Genomic DNA, 23,222 nt, shown 5'->3' on the forward strand with positions numbered 1-23,222 from the left:
GTGACACCAACTGGAGCGCCAGGGACAGGCTGGTGACCCACTTCTGAGCTGTGGGGGCCCAGGACACAAATCCTGGGCCTCAGCACCACAGGAGCTCCCTGTTCCTCATCCCGTTTGTAAAGCAAGAGGAGAATACATTTTGGAAGGCAGGAGGGATTCAGTGACACCTTCAAGGAGCAACTTGTATTTTACCAGGGTTCACTTGAATTTTGTACAATCAGGCAATGGTTTGGGTTGGAAGGGACCCTAAAGCTCATCTCATTCCAATCCCCCATCCTTGGGACACCTCCCACTGTCCCAGGTTGCTCCAAGCTCCATCCCTTGTACAGTTCCAGGGCAGCCACAGCTTCTCTGGAAAACTTGTGCCAGGGCCACACCACCCTCACAGGGAGGAATTTCTTCCTAATATCTAAGAAGAAATCACTCATTACTCTGAAGAAGGCAGAACAGTGCTCTTGACAGCAATTAAGAAATAATTAAGGAATTATTTAGCCAGAGGAAGAGCAATGGAAGCAGCTCTGAGCCTGGGCTCACATCCCAAGCCATCATATTTTCCTCTTTCTGTTGAAATATTGGGTGTTAAAGTTAAGGGTTTGAGGACTTGTTCCATTTGGCAAGATGGAAGAGGAGTTCTGCCAACCTCCCATTCCCCTCCATTCCCAAATGATCCATTTTGTCTTCTGCTATTTTCACAAAAAAAAAAAAAAAGCAAAAAGTTAATGCTCACCTACACTTTCCTTAAGCCAAAACTGAAATGCTGGCATCTTGGAGGGGGAAAAAGGCTTGCAGTGGGAGTTCAACAGCATCCTGGAAACTGGTTTTATGTATATAATCTATACTTCTTTAATAATGGAACCAGAAAAACCAACAGAGCTGGGATAGAATTTGAGGAAGGTCAACAGGGAGGAAAAGTTTTAAATATGCTCCATTTTTCAAAGAAAGCTGCCTTATAAAATCATTAAGGCTGGAAAAAACCTCTAAGACCACCAAGTTCATTATGTATTACCTACAAATAAGCCAAAAGCCAAAGACAAAATGTTTTTCCAAAGTTCTGTGATAACAGATTTCGTGCTGTTCCTCTGCTAATGGCTATTGATATTATTGATCCACTTTTTCATGTGAGCACCATTTGATCCCATGTTTATGGACAGGCTTTCATTTTTTCCCTAATGCGATGATCTTCCCTACATTTTACGGTCTGCAGGCTGGATTTTGATCCCCACAATTGTGCTGATGGGCACCTTGGTCCTGGTGGAATGAGGAAGACTGGGAGAAGAGCAGACTTATTGTGGGATGTGATATCAGTGACCAAAATTCAGGCTCTTGCAATGAAAACATGACATTTCTGAACAATTTTCCCAGGGAACACCCACCTCTTGACCAGGGCAGCCCCACAAGTACCATGGTGGATTATCCCTAGGGAAACCCTTCAGTGCTCTACACTGACCTCTGGGACAGATATTTGGGAGCACCCAGGAGATGTTTTAGTGTTACCACCGATTTTGTTTAGTTTTTTGCCCTTTTTAGAAGTAAACCTTTTTTTTTTTTTTTTTTCAGCTTACCCTAAAAGCCTCCAAGCCACTCATCCCACTTCCCTTTCTGGGAAGGATCCCACCCACAGCTATTGGGGGCAGCAGGAACAGAGAACCCTGGAAAACCCCGAGCCAGCACGTGGGGTCTGTCAGCACATCACAAGCCACGGGGACACTGAAAAGCAACTTGGGGCTGCAGAGAGTGGGGAGCCTCATGGGCACCCAGAGCCCAGGCAGGCTGAGGTTTATATAACACCAGTGATTCCAGTCAAAAATCTGGGTTTAAGGAGGATTCAAACAAAATTACATCGAGCAGCTGGAATATTGATAGGGAACAAGTTAAAAGAATACACCTCAGCAGAGGTGTGAGCACATTTTGCCTCCTTACTAGTGAGATCTGGGATATTTAATTCATGGATTTCACCTCAGGGTGGAAATTTATTGTTCCTATTTATTGGCTGCTCCCAGGACAACATACTCTGGTCCCACACACACTCTCAGGAGAAATCCACACTTTCTCTGAATTTTTTTACTTTTTACAAAAGGCTGGACACAGCCTCTTGTTTCTCTTAGTGGAATAAGCATAAGCAGGTGGCTATTTCCAAGGATGTTTTTGTTATATAAAAATATTCAATAAAACTGTCCCCAAGCCACTTGCCTGTGATCAGTGACCTGTCCTTGCTGTTTGATGGCTGAGCTGGAGCAGAGCTGGGCAGCAAAGGGAAAGGGAGCTTGCAAACACCAGCACCAATATCCACACACAGCATTTCACACTGATTGATATAAATTTAACATGTGCAACATGAATGTTTTTGCCCTCTATTCCAGGAAAGGGTTTTTTTTTAAATTCAACTACCAGAAAAGAGGAACAAAATTTGCTATTTAAAACTTCAAAGCAAGATTTTCAAGAAATTCGTTTGCAGTTCTGTTCCTTATTCCATTACGTTCGTAAATCTCACTCATTTGAAACAAAGAACCAACACAGCTTAAAAAAAAAAAACAAAACAAAAAAAAGAGAAGAAACAAAAACAAAAAAAAAAGAAACACATGACAGCAGGTCTGGGTGTTCTCTCGCTCATGTTTGTTAACTTTTGTTATCTCTCAGATTAGTAGTTAATTACTGAAATATCAACTTTGTACAGTTGAGCTACAAAGAAATGGAATAAATGGTCCGTGGGTCTTAGAAATTTGGCAATGGAAAGCAGAAGTGTGTAATCACTACAGATGGGGAAGGAGAACAAAAAACAGCAACACAGTGGTTTGAGAAATTGTGCTATTGCACAAAATTAGAAACTTTTTTTAGGAGGATCAAGGATCTCTAAATAGCAAACCAGAGCCCAGGAAAGCAAAGCCTCTGTGTCCCAACACAGGAGTGAGGGGCAGGAAAACCCTTCCTGCAGCAGCATGGGGAGAAAGGGAGAAAAGACAAAAGATCATGGAATGACAGACTGGTTTGGGTTGGAAGGGACCTCAAAAGTCATCCAGATGCAGAGAACCCAGAGGCCACATTCCAGCTCTACCCAACCAGAGGCACATTTAGGAAAGATGCTGCTCCCCCTTACCCTCAAGGAGGAGCAGCAGTGGTGGGACACAGAAAAGCCTTGCAAGTCCCAGCTCTTCTGGGGCTGGTTTTAGTCCCAGCTCCTCAGGGTCCTGCAGTTTCCCTTCTCCAGGAGAAGCTCCTCAGCTCCTCACTCACCTTTCCTTCAGAAACACCACCAGAGAAAGCCCCAGGAAAAGTGGTGGGATGCCACATTGTTCCCAAGGCATTGCAGTTTTAAAGGTTGTAAAAAAACCAACACATTTTCTCCTCCAAACAGAGCCCCAAACAAATATCCCGAAGAAAACAAAGCCTTGATGGACACAGATCACACAGAATTCCCAACAATTTTCAATAATTCAGCTCCACACACAAATCTCCCCCCACTTTGCTCCAGTACATCAAATATTCCTCCAGCTTTTTGTCTTCCCAAGAGCACAGCCCACAAGTGAAGGGGGATATCCACAACCCTTACATGGAGCAGGATGGAAAAGGGAAGGTCTTCAACCTCCTGGGATTCACAGCTCCACACTAAACCTTTTTATTTCCCCCCAGAAGGGAGCCAGGATGGTGGATGTGGGAGTGGAATGTTCGTTAGCACTCATTTATCAAATGATCACTGACCATCACAAGTGATTTATAGTCCCAACACATTTACGGGATTATCACAAATAAATGAACTCAAAGAAAAAGCAGGCAAAGATTAAGTGGTGGGGGTATTCTGGTAAAGAAAAATAAAATTAGGGTAATTACAATCAAATGTCTGTATTTTTGAAATCTGTATTTGAAACAGGAACAAAACAGAGAGAAAAAAATCAGTTTTGCCATGCCATGTATAAACTACTGGAGAGCAAGAAAGAACATTCTGCTAAAAAGTAGATTTCAGCCCACTAAAAGTAGATTGATATTTGACATTTTGGGTGAAAAAATAAGCCACACAGATTTAGTTTCATTTGTTTAACAAGCAAATAGCTTTTTTCCTGATTAAAAGAGAGATGAATGAAAAATAGAAATATTAAATGTTTGAGATTTTTTCTCAAATTATTGTCAGTCAGAATTTTTAGTCCTAAATGGAAGGGTTTGGCCTTCCAGGTTTTAAGTCCTTCTTGATTTTAACTGGAATAGAACATTAATTGATGGAAGTTGTTTTCCTGCACACCTGGTCATCCTTTTTATGGGAAATAATCCTCCCTCCAGAAAAAGACAGACTTTGAGATTTCATTGCAAAATGGTTGTAAAGCTCTGGAAATCCTGACCTGGAAGGTACTAAAGGAAACCACCACTAGATATCACCATTTGACTATTTAATAAATCTCAGAAAAATTGGTAATGTGTAAAAATCCTAATTATCCCCCAGGCTGATGAAGTCACCTTCTAGAGGGGCTTAATTCCCACAATTGAGGCAGGCTGGGGAACATCCTGACTGAAGGATTAATTGGGGAAATTTAACTAAAGAGTCCAGCTTTCTACAGGGTCTGGGTTCCGGGACCTGGTGAATATTCCTCTGTGGGAACACAGAATGAGAGCTGGATATGAAGGTAAAAATTCCCTGCCAGCATTTCTCCTCCAACATCAGATTTTCTGGCATGTGGATAAAAATCAGCTCCAGGCAGAATCTGGCCATGGATGTCTGCCCTGTAAAATATGGCACTGCTTCCCTTTGTAATGAAATCCAGCTGCTGCCCTTCAGCGGGCTGGAAAAGCACCTTTCCAGGGATTTTCCTCAAGGAATTTGAGTTCACTGAGGCGTTTTTCCTCCTAGTGAAAACAGGCACAGCTCCAGTGCAGCTGATGGAGTTTTACTCAAAGTCATAATGGGATTTCGCATCTTCCAAATATAAATAAATCCAAAGCAGGTCATGGATTGCAACATGTCAATTAAAAAAAAAAAAAGAGTTAAAATAGTATTTAAGTTATTAATAAATGTATTTGTCTCGTCTTTTTAGAAATTAACAGATTTTGCCCCTAAAATGTATTCTGCAGCAACATCTTTCTTTCTACAGAGAGAAATTAATTTTGAGAAGTTACTTAAATGGTGGATTAAACCAGTTTATGAAATGCTGTGGGGGGGGAAAGCACATGGACAATATTTTTCCATGGGTGAAACTACATAAAATCAATAACAAAACACAATGTGCTTTACATTAACAGTGTGCATTTATCTGCACCTCCATTTGTGCTGTGAAAACACACGCCATTGGGGTGGTCTAAATTACCTATTTTCCTCAAAACACTGCCATTATGTGGTTTTCTTTTCATTCCAGCTAAAATTATCCGTGCATTTAATAAAATTAATTTAAAAACCAGCTATGAAACCAGTCCTAAGATGGGATGGGATGAACGCAACCTCATAGTAACCTCAGGTTTTGCCAAATTCTCATTATTTCTGTGTTTTCTCCTGTGCCATTCCATTTCTGCCCCGGGGATGGAGCAGCAGATCCATCAGGGATTCTCCCAGTGCAGCAGCTGCTGCGGATGCCTTGGCTTTACTCCCTGGGGCTGGGCTGAGCAGCAGAGCAGAGAGGGGCTCCTCCAATGCATTCCTCAGCGCTGGGAAAGACTGAAAACCAGTCTGGAGCTCAGGTTTAACCTCCGACTTCCTCATTTCCTGAGGAAGAACCTCGTGCAATTAACTTCTTTCCAGACTTTGGCTTGAACTATAAATAGATCCCAGGGGGAAGCAAGGGCTGGGGCACAGCAGCACCAATGGCACAGAGCACTTCTTGCTGTGGATAATTGCAAAGCCTTCGGCTGCTGCTGCCCTCTGGAATATTTCCCCTCTCCACCTCAGTTAAATTGTTCTCTGCACCTCCACCAAGGAAATCTGGAAAACTCTGCCCACTCTGCACTCCTCTGGAATTTAATGAAGTCATTTGGCTTCTTCCAAAGGACTCCTGGCCTGGTTTTGAATACTGAGAAGGAGATTAATGAGACACATATGGAATTAGGGCAATGCATAGGGAAGTAAATCATCCTTTTCCTCCTCGAAAGCAAGGATGAGATTCAGTATTGCTTATATTCCTTGCCCCAAGGTCAGTGGGAATTCTGGATCAGGCAATGACCAGTTAGGTCTTGGATGTGTATGAGTCTGATTTTATTAATTTATTTCCTTATCAGGAATTATCTTTCCCTGTCATTTTAATAAAGAGAAAGAAGTTCTTTCATTGCCCAGTCAGATCACTTTTCCCTTAGGAGCAGCTTTTTTTCAGTCCTGCTGATATTTTCTTTGAGTTCACAGTTTAAGAAATGCCCAAGAAATAAAGATTAAAACAAACAAACAAAAAATCCCCAACAACAAGCAAAAACACCAACAAAAAACTTTATTAGAAAAAAAAAATTCTGCAGAGCAGGTAACAGTCCAATTCATCTATCATTTTACAGTGGTGACATAATGAATAATTTCCAGCTGGAATATTTGCTGAGAAGCAAGAGCAAAGGGAGAAAATTTGTTTGAGAGCTAAACAGCAGTATTTCCATATGAAAGTTTGCATTTAAATTTCCAAATGAAGATGCAGGAATCTTGCACTATTTTTTTTTCAGGAATGCTGCAGTCATCTTTGCTTGCTGATTTTGCAGAAAATTAATGCTTTTATGTGTGGATGTGGCACTTGAGGACACGATTTAGTGGTGTTGGGTTGATGGTTGGACTTGATGATCCTAGTGGTCATTTCCAACTTCAACAGTTCTATGATTCTATATATATTATAATAACATGATTAACCAGTATTTTGGAGAGAAATTAATTGCAAATTTTCCATTAGAAAACAGAGACCTTTACTTGACCTGCTACCAAAGGGTTTTAAAACTTAAAATATTCATTACAATAAGTGTAGTGTGCAAATGTTTCCATCTCCCCACCAAATCTTTAGAGTGAAACATTCCTACCTGAATCCCATCCCTCTCCTGAGCTGAGCAGCTCAGTCAGGATGTGAATTCCATCCTGCAGCTCCATTTTGCACCCATTGTGTTGGAGATTTGGAGGTTTGGGGTGCTGAACTCAGAGCTGTTCCTGTTGGGAGCGTTGCGGGAGCTGAACAAAGCCAACGAGTGCAAGAGGGCTCCTCTGGCTTTGGAGGTTTCTATGTTCTGCTCCTGGGAGATCTGAACACTTATCTGGTCCAGGCTGTTCCTTATCCAGCTGCAGGTCAGGAGGTTTGTTATGGAACCACACCTGGCCAGGCTTTCATCAAAAAACTGTTTGTAGAGCTCTGCCACTTTGGCTTCCATGTACTTGTTGAGCGTGGAGTTGGAAAGGGGCTCCTCACTGAGCACGAGGCTCCTTTCTCCAGCTTCATCTCCAGGCAGGGACATCCCACTGGGCTTTTTGGGATGCTCACACTGAGGGGACTGCCCCAGGGGAATATCTATGGAGAGCAGGACAGGGCCATCGGGGAGTTCATCACACACATGGTCCAGGACACAGCCTGAGTCACACGTGTGGCCCCCGACGCGGTCCCCCCCGATCTGCAGGTCAGGGTAGTCCTGGTAAATGCTGTTGCATGGCCAGGATCTGTACAAATCCACCTGGTCTAGGCTTCCCCCTCTCCTGGGGATATGTAGAGCTGGGGATGCAGTTCCTTTAACCAGCATTTCCTGATCTTTTGCAGGCTCCTTTTCCATGGATCCCCATCGGGGGCTGCTCCCGGCTTCCACTTTGCTGCTTCTGGCAGAGAGCTCCTCCCGCTTCTCACATCCATCAGCAAAGCCTTTAATTTCTGGGATGTCTACAAGTTTCTGTCTCCAGATTCCCTCTTTAGCCTTTTGGGATGCAGGAGATTTGCAAGGCTTATCTTGATGACAGCTTTCTTTATAGATGAGCCTCGTTAGGATGCCTTCTGCCAGCATGGTGACAAGTGTGAGCACCAGGGATCACCAGAGTTCCATGGAGCCCTGGGATGGAAAGACAGGCACAATACAACAACAACTATTATTCAACAACTATTACAGAATAATTATATTATCATTGTTATTGTTATTATTGTTACTAATACTAATGAACAGTGCACTTCTCACAACGACAGTGATTTTTCTTTCCCTCTCAAGCATTTATTTTTAGCAAACATTAAAATGCATGTTTTCCCTCTTTACCATGTCCACAAAAATCATTCTGAAGATACAGGAAGGGCTTTAATCAGCTGCTTCATCTGTAACATCCCTTCTGCTCCCAGGCCTCTTCTGCATCGTGGCTACTTGAGACAGACTGTGCTTTATAAGCTGTAAAAATTAGCAAAATATTTTACTTGTCTGTATCAATACCATCAGTAATTAATCAATGTTTTCCATTACAAGACAACCATTTCCAAGAGCTAAAGAGGTGACACAAAAAGAAAATAAAGACTATATTCATATTTAGAGGTATTCCTGACTTGAGCACTCCTGTGAGGTGCCAAGGAGCTTCAAAAGAAACTAAGAGTTCTGCAAATATAATAAAACCGTATTCAAAATGCAGATCAAATGTGTTTAGAGTCCCTTTTAATGATGAACCTAAGAGATATAAGTAATTTACCTTCCCCAATAGTGATAATAATGAAAAGATAAGTGTCTCAAAATAATTTACTACACTTAATGATTCCTTATCATCCCTTTTCAATTTACCTACTGTTAAAATCAATGGGAATCTTAACATTAAGAGTCTGACCTGAACCACTGCTCTTATGGAGGAATAGGAAACATGAACATAAGAAAATCATTCAGTTCTTCAAATATCCTTTATATCTCTGCATAATTGAAGTATCCACAGACCCAAAGTGTGCTTGTGGCTCAACACCTTTCACCATGGCCCTCACTACGCTGGGTCACTTTTCAATCCCAGCGCTCCTTCCAGGAGATATTCTAAAATTTCAGTTTTTTGAGAGACGGAAATTTTCACCTTGCCCCCAAAATTTACACAGCACAACTGGTTGTTTTGGGTTTTTTTTTAGTTTTTTTTTTCTGGTTTGTTTGTTTGTTTGTTTGTTTTTGTTTTGTTTTCTTTTTTGGTTTTTTGGGGTTTTTTGGTGGGGTTCTTTTTTTTTTTTTTTTTTTTTTTTTTTCGTGACACAGCTCCCTCCCCAAAGCTGAAAAGAGCACTGGAATTTTGAGGCCAAAGCAAGCAGGAAAGGCAGCAGGCCTGGTTATCTACATGGTCATTTACATATGCAAAAGGCAGGGCAGCACTTTCTTAAGCACTTATGATACTTGATAAACTAATTTCCAAAGAAAGAAGAATTTGCAGTATAAATCTTGCTAAAGATCCATGGAATTTGGAATGCTCTGTGCCTTGTAGGACATGGGTAACCCGGGCCTTACCCTAGGACCTCAGGGTACCCAGCTCCTTACCTGAGGATAAATTTTGGGTTATTGCTTTGAAAGAGCTCATGAAGAGCTAAAACATGGTAATCTTGGAAAAACTGGTCTCCTCCAAATAAAAGAAGTGGTTCCTGTGTTCTGGAACAAAGCATAAGGAAAAGAAAAAGGCACAAAAAGTCCAACTTACCAAGCCCAGCCAGGTCCGAGGTGGATTTCCCTAGCCCAGAGCTGTCCTGCTAGAGCTGCTGGCAGGGGGCAGATGGCTACACACCCTCTACTCACTGCTGTCTGTGCACAAAAAGCCTGACGCACTCATGATGCAATCCCCAGCATTTTTAACTCTCAAAACAGAAGTGATCCCGCTGGAAGAGGGCGCGGTTTTTGAACACAGAGAGAGGGCTACGTCTAAAAGAGGATGTTTGAAAATGAATTGAGATGTTCCTGACCACAGCGTGATGCTGAGGAGCTGCTGACAGCCACAACGGGGCACGGGGAAGGAGCAGAGGATCGGGGCTGCGCCAGGCAGAGCGAAATCGGAACCGAATTCCACCAGCACTTCCACTGGCAGGAGCTCGGTGCTGCTCAGCTGACTTGTGGACTTACACTACTTCCCCTTTGGAAAATTTAGAGTCTGGTGATGTGCCACTGATGGGGAGGAAGTTGGTAACTTCCTTTCCCCTGGATTTTGATGAAATACCCTGTGTCTGTGATGTGCCAACAGGACAATGTACCAACCTGAAAGCAGCAGCTAATAGACAGCTCTGCACAATCGTGTTGCTCGTTGACCAAACCCACTCTTTAGGGGTTAAAAAAGTACCTCTGGCACATCCCAGGTGCTCCCATGGTGGTTTTAAGAGTCTTCTTCAAGCTGAAGCCAAGCTCATGCACTGAGCCCTCCCCTCAGCACAGGATCCAGCCCACAGATAGTCTGAAGAGTTTTGTTGGTGACTTTTCTAAATCTCCTTTTTTGTCAGAATTTAAGAACCCCCCAGTGAAGCAGAAGCTGAATCTCATCTAAGTACAAGCCAGAAAATTCTAAAAGAACACTGCTTAATGACAGGAGCAAAACACAAATGATCATCCATGTCAAGGACAGGGACACCTTCCACCATTCCAGGGTGCTCCAGGTCCCAGTGTCCAACCTGGCCTTGGCCACTTCCAGGGATGGGGCAGTCACAGCTTCTCTGGGCAACTTGTGCCAGGGCCTCCCTACCCTCACAGGGAAGAATTTCTTTCTAATATCCAATCTAACACTGCCCCTGTCAGTGGGAAATCATGTTGTGCCTTAGAAATTAGGTTTGGTGTCATTCTGGCCATATAGGTTCAATGAAGTCTGTAAAATTATCTCTCTTCCCTCATTTTCTCCTGTATTTCATGAAAACCTTCTCCTGTATTTCATGAGAACCTTGGAGTTTTATGGAGGCAAAATGAAAGCACCCATCAAATTTATATAAAACTCATTTAATATTTAAAAGCTTCTCAAAATTACCTGATTTTTAATCATGTTGCATGAGCAATTTCTGCACAGAAGGTGTGGCTGGGGCTCCAGCAGAGTCACTGCCCACAGTCTTTGCAGGCAGGAACCAGGGCAGATCCAATTCCAAGTAGTTTTAAATTAGTAGCTTGCAATTAGTGCCAGCTGCAGCTGGAATTTTTGTGCAGCTGCTTCAACAAGACACAAAAGTAACAGAGAGAGAGGAAGAAATCAAGTCAGGTAATTTGTGTGGAGTGATTAAAAGCAAATCAACTTCCATTGCATAGCCAGCAACCTGATCTATGGAATGTGTCCCTGCCCATGGTGGGGCTGGAATGAGATGAGCTTTACCATCCCTTCCAACAGAAACCAGTCCGGGATTCAGGTGGTAAATACATCAATATCCAAAGAAATCAATGTATTCTCTCAATTGGATCTCACAAAAAAGAAATTCCCTTTTATTTACAAAAACAAAGTCAGAGCGAGATAGAACCAAAGTTAGTTCAGAAGCTGAGCACAGATTGCAGTCAGTATAAACAGCAAGGCAAGGATGTCAGAATTTAGAGCTGAATATATATTGGAAAAGAATAAAAAATACTCTTATAGTATCATTCATACATGGAGAAAACAAACACTACCACAATGAAGGATATTATGTGAACTATGGTTGTATGTAAACAAAGTCCCATCTTTCAGCAGAGGCTGTGTACTTTGCATTCACATAAACATGACACAGATATTGATGGCATGAAAGGTTTTATGTTGGATTTTTTTTTCCTAGCACAGCTGCGGCGGGCCGTTTATTTCCCATTCCAAAGGAACTTCACTCCATAGTCACCCGCACCTTAAAAGAACCCCCCCACACAGCCCCATCGCGCCCTCACGGCGCGGCTTAAGTACAAGAGGGGCGGGGTTTAGTATGACTGACAGCTATATCGCCCAATAGGAAGGCGGGGAGCGCCCGCCTCGGCCGCTGAGTGGCTGCTGGTTGCCGCGGCAACGGCGCGCGGCGGGCCCGGGCGCCATTGCGGCCCCTCGCAGCGCGGCGGGCGGGACTCGGGCCGGCCCTGCCTGGGAAATGGGGGCGCGATCCCGTGAAAACCGAAATAACCCGTTCTGCGTCCGAAAAAGGGTTCCGGAAAGAACGCGGCAATTGCAGTGCTGCTGACATTGGATTAATGACGTGCTGGTTTCCTTTTATTAAGGGTTTTGAAATAGTGAGCAAATTAAAATGAAGAAATGGCCACGTTCTTGATGATATCTTCAATAAATCAATCTGCAACAGAAAGAATTGCTATAAGGAATTATAGTATATATGAATTACATATTGCTATATTGTGTATGTATATAAATATTTATATATACATATATACAGTAATATAATAAATACTATATGTTCATATTACAAGCTATATGGGTCCTATACTTAAAAATCTGATACTTCATGAATACAACACACATATTTTGTACTAAATATGTGTATTTTCTACTAAATATATGTATTTTGCATACTCAGTACTCACTATTGTGTTTATCTGTAGTAATCCAGCAATTGCTACTTCATCACCTAAACTTTTAAAATTTTCTCATTTCTGCAATTTTACCAATACAGTCCAAAATTTTTAATAATAAACTTCAAAACTGTCACAATGAATCTTTCAATCTAAAACATTGTACCAAGATCCCAGAATATGGGTAAATCACAGAGTATTTCTGCAGGAAACTCAGTAAATGGTAACAACTTGGGAATGTTTTATTGGTGCCACGGGATTAGGATCTGAGGAATCTGGTGTAGGGAAAGTTGGCACACCTTGCATGCACATGTGTAGTTTGGTTTTTAAAGATTTTGGGAAAGTATTTGCATTGAACTTTACATTAATGAATAACAACTGTGTTTTTAGGATTTTTGATTAAAAAAAGTTTTTCTGAGTTGCACAGAGGGGAAGTAAATGGGATTCATGACAACTTAGAAATGGCATTCATGGCTCTTTTCCCATCCCATGGACCACCCCTCAGACATTACAGGAGAGGTGTGAGGGACACGCGACAATCCCGTGCCTGCTGGTGCTTGGCCATGCTTTAGCTGCTCACACAGAAGCTGATCCTGTACAAATTCCCAACCACTCATAAAAAGATCAGGTTATTGGTTTAAGTATGGAATCTGGGCAAATCCCAGGGCAGGTCAGAGGCAGAGAATGTCATTTCTGTAACTCTGCAGATCTTGCAAGTGGTGCAGAACTTCAGCACGTGAAGCAGGAAGGAGGTAGCTGCTGATCTACCCAGCAAACGGGGAAGGTGTAAGTGAAGTTTTAGTTTAAAATTTATTCTGCACTGTCCTGTGGCAACACAAATATAAAACAGCACAGCTCCCTGCTGGGAGCAGAATAAAGCTAATTAATTGCAGTTTGTAAACGAGCAGGGGAGGGCTGGGTGAGCTCTGAGCGTGGGAGCAGCTGCTGTGTCCGAGCCACTTCCGACCTGTCCCTGCCCTGGGCAATGAGTGGGAAGGCAGGATAATGAGGGAAATAACCCAAACCTTGACACACTGTTTTGGGTAGGTGTATCCTAAATTAAATACCATTTAGTAATTACATCCCATTAGCTGCAACAGGTGAGAGATCCAACCCAGCAGACTTTGACCGCAGCAGCAGATCCCTGATATGAATCTTTGTATAAATCCTGAACTTTTAAAAAGCAGTGTTTTCATCTGAAAATTTCACTTCTTTCAGCTTCAAACTTCAAACTGTGAACAAAACATGCAAACAAGTCATGGAGTGAGAAAGTGTTCTAAACCAACTTTATTGGAATGATACAGGAATGGTTAACATACAGTTAAATCCTCAATGCCTGCTTTCTATATAGGAAAAAAATAAGAAAAAAAAGAACAAATTCAGTTCTTGCACCCATGGAAACAGAAAACCAGCACAGAGGTAACAGATTCCTGGCACTCCTAAAGTCATGCAAGAGATCTGCATCAAAAAACTCAAGTTTTACACACACAACAAAGAGATTTTGGGTATTTTCAGTTTGTGTTGGTGCCTTGTTCCCCGGACAAAGGAATAATTCAGCCTGGCTCACCAGAGCTGCCTTAGGAATGCTGATACAGTTTGAATGCTCCCATATGGCAAGGGGGGGACAGACGAGGGCAGTGACTTTGCTTTCTTAAACTTGGCGATTTTCTTGACTGTTGAGACAGGGATTGACCTCGTGTCAGAATGTTTTGGGTCGCTGAACTGACAGAATTTGGCAGCTACTTTTAATTACAGCTTCTCCAAAATAATGGCTGTAATTCACCAAACTTGCACAGGAAGCACAGCAAACTGGTATGGGTACAGATTTGTGTGTCAAATCCCACTTTCCTCACCACACTTCACTTAATATTCCACAATTCCCAAAAACTTGAGCAGGAATTCAGACATAGAGAAGGATTCAGCCAATATTAAGAAAGAAAAACAACCTCATTCAGAAAGATGAAATCATAGTGAACAACAAAAATCTGATGCTGGATTTAAAACATAACCAAACTTCCATCCCCAAAAGATCTTAAATTTCACAGAATTGCAGTAATTCCTGACAAAAGCTGTTAATAAAAAAGCACAGTTGTGTGTGTGTTAATCTTTAAGGTAAGGCAGCATCCATCCATCCCTTTGCCTCGTGATGCTGTGCTGCTTTTGTAAGCACAAGCTTCCAACTTCTTCCCAGGCTCCCAAAATGATAAATCAGGAATTAAAATATAGCCAGTAATTACAGGCTCCCTCATGAGCACTGGGAGAACACACAGGTTAATATTGCACGTGGTAAATTCACCCACACAAGACACTTAGAGAACTGCAATTCCTGTAATAGCTTTATGATATGGCAATAAGAATGAAAATAAAGTTTTAAAACCTTAAAAAAAAAAAAAAGTCTTGCTTAATTACAATAACTTGCTATTCAAACATTTATTTCCTCATTTGAAAAAATACTATATGAACCTAATGGCTACTTGAACATGCAGTGAGATGTTTAATGCTCTAAGCAGTGTGAACTGGTATTTTTGTAGAGAAATACATTAAAGGCTTTCACCCTTACACAGGTAAGGAAAGGCCATTTCTGGCTGTTTTGGCTTGTTTGCAACATTTAACCTTGCCCCAGATGTGTCATTGCTTGTGCTTAGGCAGCTGTGAGGGACCCGTGTCCACTGCCCTTTTTGTCCAAGAGGCCACACAGATCATTTAAATGAGAAATACGTGGGGTTTGTTGGGGGTTTTATCACCTGTACAACTGTGTAACAATACAAACCTTAAATATCCATTCTACAGAAGACAAACACAACTTTCCAAAGTGACTACAATGGTTAAACTACACAGTACCACCTACAAATTCACCTGAAACCAGGAAAGACACTAAAAATTTACTGTGTAACTCAGTAACATTTTTGAGGCAACTCAGGCACTAAATTAGTATCTGACGAGGTCTTAGATGCTGTTTTCCATAGTTTAAATACTTGGATCTCTATGTAAAACCCATCTGCATTTTTAGTACTAAAATAGTTTCTTTAAGTTTACACAAAATGGACGAATTGCCAGGACAGTTTAAAGTAAATGTAACTCATTGATGTCTGATTGCTTCGGCTTCCATCAGAACCCACTCCCACTCCCTACCCTGAAATTCCCATTTCCATCCCGTGTTCAATTTGTGTCATGGACAGTGAATGCTGCAAGCACCAATCAAATGTTAGAAATCACATCTACATTTCTTGAAGCAGAGACAGTTGGACTATTTTATAAAAAGCTGTGGAAATTCCCTTTACAGACATTTAAGGCAGTTGATTCACGCTTGCTGCTTAGCCAGTGCTTCAGCTTCCTGAAACAGCAAAGAAGAATTACATGTTAGTAGTTTCTCAGTATGTTTCCAAAGGAACACTATAAAACAATAACCTGCATTTTTCAATAATCTTTCAGTCTTTGTAAGGTGATCATAAATGGGAACAGAATGACAACAGAAGAAATGCAAAAGGAATTTTCTTTTGGTTTCTCCAAATGTGCTTTTGAATGCAGATTAATTTAATTACCTGCTAGCAGCTCCATGACCTACAAGGAGATGAATGAGAGATGAATTCCCAGTGCCCTCAGTGCAGCACCTCAGCAGGGACAGCCTGGTTTATTTGAAAGGACAAAGTTCAATGTCTGCCAAGATGTGTTGGAGCCATTTGCTTTTGTGACTGCACAGAAATACTCAAGATAACAGATTCAATATCATTGTTACCATGACCCAGAGTTGCTAAACAAACAAAACACACAAGGAGAAAGGACTAAGAGGGGAATTTCCAAGAAGTCTCTAGAATTTTTTTTAGGAGGAGACACAGTGGGTGACCCCAGCCTATAGGGCAGGAAGTCCCACACATATGTCCTGTATCTTGGATGTGGTGGCTCACTCTGGTTGTCCTGGCCAACTGCCTTTGAACTCAGGGCGTGGGAAGCTTGGAGCTGCCGTGCTCCTGACCATGCTCTGCTCTGCTGGCCTGTCACGGGTCAGACAGCGGGGCTGGGATGTCACTGGGGCTCAGATGTCACCCACAGGCCTCATGCGAGGACATCCACAGCAAAAAAGGCAGGTGAGCAATGAAAGGAAGATCAGAGAGAGCTACAAAGCCTGGAAAAAAGAAGTGTGTTTGATATTCTCTAAAAGACAAGTGGTTCTTTGAATGGTAAGAAAGAGGAGGTCCCCTTGGCTTCGTAACAACTCCCTTACCCAGCCTAGGGCACTGCAATGTTGGCACCTCAATGGTTGTTTTTTTTCAATACAAAGTACATTTCTTCACAACAGTCACTGGAAAGCTGGTAAGGATTGCTGCTATTTCCCTCATGCTCAGGAAGGTTGGTACAAGTAACCTGCTAACCTATTTTTCTTGGAGGTCAAATTCCATTTTCTTGGGCGTAGGCCTGCAAGTTATCTGGGAGAGGCTCAGTTTTCCAGGCTTGACACTGTCCCTCTTTCATACTTTTCCTTATTTCTCCCTCAAGGCCCCTCACTGAGCATCCTCTCAGTTCTTAAATCTTTAATAAAGAAATAATTAAACATAGCTTTTAACTCACAAAACCCTCTCCCTTTAAAATCTACCCATATTGCTTGAAGTGGAGATATTTAAGAAAAACTAAAGGTCAGCCTTTTTCCAGAGTTTGTAGATCCAAAGGATGAACCAAACCATCAGGGCTCAGAAAACAGTTACTTGAATTTACCATGCTCACTTCTGAACCAGTTCTGCTTTGCATTAATATCAAACCTTTGTGTTCAGAGTCAAATAACTTCCCAAATTTCTCCTGATGGCATCGAGTGGAGGTTTCCTGCCATTTTCTGCAGTTGCCATGTCATTCCCTACAACATTATATCCAAGCTGCACACAGCTATGCTGGAAACATCAATTTCAGCACCTACAAATCTGTGTACACTCCTCAGCAGCCTGCAACTGACTTGACTGGACATCCTGTGGGAGAGATTCCCAAAATCAGCCCCAGAGCAGGACACAGGGGGTACAAGGTCACTGCTGCAAAGGTTATTTACCATCATCAGCCCAACACAACATGGAAATTCAGCAGAGTACAGCTGTGTTCTTTCTATCCCTTCTGTTTAAAATTCACCTTTTTCTTAGGTGAGGACAGAACTGGAGCATCCCTTAGGACAGAAGCAGAGCTCCTGCCAGCCAGCAGGTCTGGAAAGCAGCAACGTTCCAAACGTTACTGAGACAGGTGACCTGATTTGTTATGGCAGCAGCTGCTCTCTGGTACCACTGCACTTCCCAGGGGGAAGGCATGAGCTTCTCTGTATCTCAGAGTCTCAGGATTGCTTCCTGGCTCCTTGGCTCCATCCTGCACACTGCTGAGCAGGGAGGTTCCAAGGAACTTCACCAGGACTGTGGCACTGTGTGCAGCTGGTCTGATCCTGGCAGCGGGTAACGCTGGGGTGCATATCCCAGGTTCTGCTCTGGGCAGCTCTGCATGAGGCAGTTTTTCCTCATCACACCATTCCCAGTGGAGCTACTACTGGAAATTTGGCTCCCAAAACTGCTTCAGTCTGCCCCAGTGCTCACTGCTCATGGGTCACCATCCACCTTTAAAATTAGGTCTCTTAGTGATGTGCACAGCATGACCTTCAACTCGTACATGAGTAAAGCTGAAAGGGAGCGGCGTGTTTATCCACTGGAACAGGAAAGCTGGAAGTGACCTGGAGGATCCTGCTGCTGTCAAGTGAAACGTATAAAGCAGGCTTGTCTTATCCTATCAAAATCAAAAGAAGAATTCCAGCCCATTGCATCCGCAAAGCAGTAGCCCAGTTCGTAATTGGCAAAGGAAAATAAGCTCTGGATAACAAACCAGAGGAAAAAATTACTCTGAAGCAAGACCATGTTATTTCAGAAACAGTGGCTCTGGTTTCAATAGATTTTCTGGTAGAAAAATCTCATCAAAATTTCACATGAATTTTACTTTTTTGCTGAATTGAAAACATTCTTTGATTTTGGGATAATTTTTTTCATCTAGGTTTCTTATGAATTCTTCAGTGCAAATATTAACTACTTTGAAACTGAAGCCTGAGAGCCTCTGGAGACTGAGTATCTCCCAGGGAGATTGATGGGGGCAATGACATGTACCAGATCCTATTCTGAGCAGAGAAGGAGGTGAAAGCCACAGGCTCCCTGTGAGGAGGTGCTCACCTACCTTTGACCCAGGAGGTGCAGTCAAGCCCAGGAACGCGTACACGGCGTTGTTCTCCCGCGCTTCGAAGAATGCATCATAGTCCTTTGCCATGGCAGGAGGGATTGGGAATAAAAAGCAGAGGAGTGAATTGTCAGAAATAATCTCAACTCAGTTTAGGGTGTCACCCAACCAACACCAAGCAAACTGCTTCCTGTAGCCAAATGCAAAATTGTGTCAGCTCAGGTATGTGGCATTAGCACTAACAGCACACAAACTGGTCAGGCTGGAAAGGGACAAGCTGGGAATTCACTATGTCCCAACGGGATGTTGCTGTGAGGTGCTCCAACCTCTCCCAGAGTGACAGACTCCACACAAGGCAGGTGTTGTCATTGGTTTGGTGTGGACATTCCCCCTCAGAAGCAGCCGAGCCTGGATCTTTTCATGAGATGTTCCCAGATGTCATTGCTGATTCCTGATAGGGATGGCAATTGTGAAACTGTGTCTCCAGCTCTTAAATCTGTCAGAAGTTCAGCTGGAACTTTTACACTGAGAATGCACTTTCCCCATCGCATTTCTCACTAAAGATTAGTCTGTGCAAGTGAATAGGGTGGCACTGTTCACTCAGTGCACTACAAATACCCTAAACACACACAGCCACTTCCCAGGAAAATTAAGGTAATAAATAAATAAATAAATTAAAAGAAACACCAAACCCCAACTAAAGGAAGCCAGAAGTTTTGTGCAAGCTCACTGTTGTCCAAGTCACCACACAATTCCCTCACTCTGACTTCTGAACTCAGCAGGGATCAGTCCAATGACTTTCCTGCTCTCTATTTTTAACTGATGCACTTTAACAGCCTCCTCCAGCTTTCCTGGGCAGTGTTTGGATACAGGAGTCCTGGGTGGGAAGCCCAAGGCAGGTAGCAGCTTGATCTCAGGCTGGAGTCAGGGAGAGCTGCTATGGGCACACTGCTTTGGATTCCAGACTGTCTGGGAGGCAAATGCCTAAGGAACAGCAGCTGAGGGGGCAGCTCTAATGAGAGGCTGCTGCAGCTAGAACAGAACAAAGTACAGGGACCAGAAGATTCCAACTGCCTGGAATTAAGGGGTATCAAATTATTGCTCCATTTGCACATGCAGCAATCGCGTGCTGGTTTGATAAAAATGTGTGTGATTATGGTAAATCCTCCCTGAAGCCCTCCTGCTGACAGGACTGGGGCTGCTTGATAACAAAGGGATTGTTTATCTTGGTGCACAGGCCATGAGCCCGCTCTGCAGCATCTCCCAGGACAGGAATTCCTGGGCCTGAGGAGCAGGGCTCGTGCCAGCCCACACAGCATCTCCAGTTCCAGCCTCTCTGCTGTGCATGGGCCAGGAAGGCCAATTTGCTCTTTGCTCTGCCAGTTGTGCTGCATCAGATGGAACAAACGGGGAACTTCATGCTTGAGAGGCATCAGATAAAGACAGAAAGAGGTTCAAATTCTGGGCACAGAATTACCTTTTACCTTCCTGAAAGCTGAACTGTAGCTACTTGAATCCAGCAATAGAAACTGACCGAATTTCTAAAGTTCAACATGACATCAACCAAAATTTTGGGGATGAAATAAACCCACAGCAAGAACCTTGTAACTAGTCTACTGGTTCGATAACTACAGATCCTTATGTTTGTCACTCCAAACCAACCTTTTTCCATGTCACAACCAGTCAGTAAAATTTGGAGAGCCAAGTGACACAACAGCTCACTGTGGATATTATTTCAAGTTCTGCTTCTATTACAAGCAAGAAAAATTCTTGGCACATTGAGAATAATTTCTTTCAGTAGGTACAGATTTGTCTCACAAAGGTCCAGAACTGACAGGTCTTGACTTACAGACTGTGCAGGTCAGAGCCAGACTTCAAAAGGACCAGAGAAATGCACACTGTGAGCTTTGTTCAGAAGATATTAAGTTTTAAAAATAAAACTAACAGTTAATCTAATAACCATTCAAGCATGGCCTGCTGAGTACAAGTACTGCAGGGCAACTTACATTTGGTCAAGCATTAAAATAATTACAGTAGGATTTTTGTTTGCAACCCAAGTTTTAATCTGTCCAAGGCACTGGAGTAACTGAACCACAGCAGCCTTCCTTATGCAAGCAGCACACAGAGCTGATCCCAAGAAGGATCAGAAAACGGATTTATAATCATGGCAGACATCAATTCATATGATCTGGGATTCACACCTACTGGGAAACGCCACACAGACCTCTGAACAGATCAGAACAGATCTCTGAACTTGCTATAGGACATAAGGTTGGTGTAAAAGGGCCAGATTTCTGTGAGATGTTAACTCACAATCATGTGGAAAATGAGGAGTAAAAAACCTGAGAACTTTCAGAGCCATAAGATGGGAAAATCCCCATAGGAAAAGAAAATTTTATACGTACTACAAGACAGGATCCAAACCAAGAAGTCTGCATTTTAATCTTTCCTATGGTGTGACTGGAATACTCAAGCACCAATTATTACTAAAAGCCCAAGACGGAGGGAAATGTCTAACACCTCCTACAGCCTTCCCAGTTTGAGAACTGCAGCTGGGCAAGCCCTGGCTTGCTGCTCACCACAGTGAAGAACAGACAGTGAGGAAGAGGAGTGGGATGAGCACAGGAGGCTGGAGGTGAGGAGCACAGGAGGTTGGGGGTGAGGGGATGAGCACAGGGAGCTGGAGGTGAGGGGAGGAGCACAGGAGGCTGGAGGTGAGGAGCACAGGAGGCTGGAGGTGAGGGGAGGAGCACAGGAGGCTGGAGGTGAGGAGCACAGGAGGCTGGAGGTGAGGGGAGGAGCACAGGAGGTTGGAGGTGAGGAGCACAGGAGGCTGGAGGTGAGGAGCACAGGAGGCTGGAGGTGAGGGGAGGAGCACAGGAGGCTGGAGGTGAGGAGCACAGGGAGCTGGAGGTGAGGGGAGGAGCACAGGAGGCTGGAGGTGAGGGGATGAGCACAGGAGGCTGGAGGTGAGGAGCACAGGAGGCTGGAGGTGAGGGGAGGAGCACAGGAGGCTGGAGGTGAGGAGCACAGGAGGCTGGAGGTGAGGGGCACAGGAGGCTGGAGGTGAGGAGCACAGGGAGCTGGAGGTGAGGGGCACAGGAGGCTGGAGGTGAGGAGCACAGGGAGCTGGAGGTGAGGGGATGAGCACAGGAGGCTGGAGGTGAGGAGCACAGGAGGCTGGAGGTGAGGGGAGGAGCACAGGGGGCTGGAGGTGAGGAGCACAGGAGGCTGGAGGTGAGGGGATGAGCACAGGAGGCTGGAGGTGAGGGGATGAGCACAGGAGGTTGGGGGTGAGGGGATGAGCACAGGAGGCTGGAGGTGAGGAGCACAGGGAGCTGGAGGTGAGGGGAGGAGCACAGCAGAGCTGGAGCAGCCCTCAGTGCTGGAGCAGCCCTCACCCCGAGGTAGCGGCTGTCGTTGAAGAGCCGGGGGGGCAGGGGGTTCCCGCTCGCTGGCCGACTGTCCTCGGGGACGTTCTCCCGCATCCATTTCCGGTTCTCCTCGTTAGCTGCGATGTCCTTCTCCTCAAATTCTATTTTGTTGGCTTCCAAGAAGCCTAACACATCTTGCTGCTGCTTTTTAATCTGTCACAAAAGAAGGAGGAAGGGAGATAAGGTAAACACAATCAGTGAAGTAATTTTTGTTGCTGCTCTGGGGTTTGATGCAGAAACCACGGGTTGAAAATGGGAGCGGTAGGAAAATTCTTAAAACCAAAAACTATCTTCTGAAGAGTCAGAGCTGAGCCTTGGCTTGGCTTCTACAAAACTGAATAGGCTGAAGCTTAAAGATGGTGTCCCTACACAAATGTGAGTGTTTTGTACCTTAAAGGTGCCCACCCAAAAGCAGATGTGTGAGCAGGGCCCTTGTGCTGACCAGATTTTACATTTAGCTCAGGGAAATGTTGTTTTTCAGGTGCAGTGGAGTTTGCTGGAGGCACAACTGCTTCCTTGTGCCCTTGGAAGCACAGGCTGAACCTCTCCATTCCTTCTCAGAGTCCAGGCTTTTGTCCACCTCGGTGACAAAAGAACCTCACCAAGCATTTTTGGTTCATGCTTATGTGCAGAGAACCTCTCTCCCGCTGTCTCTTGGGTGTCTGCAGGGCAGGGCACAGTCTCTGGAGAGCTGTGACCCACATCCCCATCCTAACTCGTGTCAGGGAAGCTGGGTGAGATCCCACACCTGCTGCCACCCGTCCTTGTGCACTCACACAGCATCCAAGGGAAAAGCAGGATCTGTGTGGCAAGCATGGTGCTGGCTCCGCACAGGGAAGGTTTTTATTACTGTCATTATGAGTTACTGACTTCTTGACACAGAGATGCTCTGCTCTCCCTCTGCATGACTTTAACACCGCAAAGGAGATTATAACCATGCACATCCTAGCAAACAATAAAAAGATGGAATTTAATGGGATATTTGTTTTCTTCAAATGACCCCCTTCATGCAAAGCCAGTCCAAGGCCTGGCTTTACCCTAATGCGCCGTGTGCTGCAGGAGCAGCGTTTCACACAGATGTTGCTGGTGCTAACTCAGGTCAGCCGTGGCTCCCGGAGCAGCCGCTCCATATACGGCCACAGGCAAACCCGGCGCTGCCGGGGTCAGGGACAGCCAGCCCGGAGCCAAATATGGAGCCCGTGCCCCGGCCTGCACAGCCCCGCACCCGCGGGCACCCGGCCCCGCACCCGCGGGCACCCG

The 23,222-nt window shown here is 44.0% G+C and overlaps 2 protein-coding genes across 3 annotated transcripts in view; both read right to left on the reverse strand.

Moving 5' to 3' along the window:
- Nucleotides 1-6,373: 6,373 nt before the first annotated feature.
- Nucleotides 6,374-23,222, reverse strand: part of LOC110474376 (TLR adapter interacting with SLC15A4 on the lysosome) — a 37,591-nt gene continuing 20,742 nt past the window's right edge. The window contains exons 2-5 of one of the 2 annotated variants that reach the window (XM_085570521.1): nucleotides 18,529-18,609; nucleotides 9,548-15,679; nucleotides 8,161-8,286; nucleotides 6,374-7,962 (exon numbers count right to left, since the gene is read on the reverse strand). In XM_085570521.1, coding sequence (XP_085426647.1) covers nucleotides 6,994-7,917 — 924 coding nt within the window. In that variant the 5' untranslated portion in view covers nucleotides 7,918-7,962; nucleotides 8,161-8,286; nucleotides 9,548-15,679; nucleotides 18,529-18,609 and the 3' untranslated portion in view covers nucleotides 6,374-6,993. The remainder of the gene's footprint in view (nucleotides 7,963-8,160; nucleotides 8,287-9,547; nucleotides 15,680-18,528; nucleotides 18,610-23,222) is intronic. The other variant, XM_085570522.1, reaches the window with a different exon arrangement.
- SH3BGRL (SH3 domain binding glutamate rich protein like) overlaps nucleotides 13,605-23,222 on the reverse strand; it is a 30,360-nt gene continuing 20,742 nt past the window's right edge. The window contains exons 2-4 of the mRNA XM_077786496.2: nucleotides 21,930-22,115; nucleotides 18,529-18,609; nucleotides 13,605-15,679 (exon numbers count right to left, since the gene is read on the reverse strand). Coding sequence (XP_077642622.1) covers nucleotides 15,647-15,679; nucleotides 18,529-18,609; nucleotides 21,930-22,115 — 300 coding nt within the window. The 3' untranslated portion in view covers nucleotides 13,605-15,646. The remainder of the gene's footprint in view (nucleotides 15,680-18,528; nucleotides 18,610-21,929; nucleotides 22,116-23,222) is intronic.

This window comes from Lonchura striata, chromosome 4A (genome assembly GCF_050655825.1).
Source record: "Lonchura striata isolate lonStrDom1 chromosome 4A, ASM5065582v1, whole genome shotgun sequence".
NCBI classification, from domain to species: domain Eukaryota; kingdom Metazoa; phylum Chordata; class Aves; order Passeriformes; family Estrildidae; genus Lonchura; species Lonchura striata.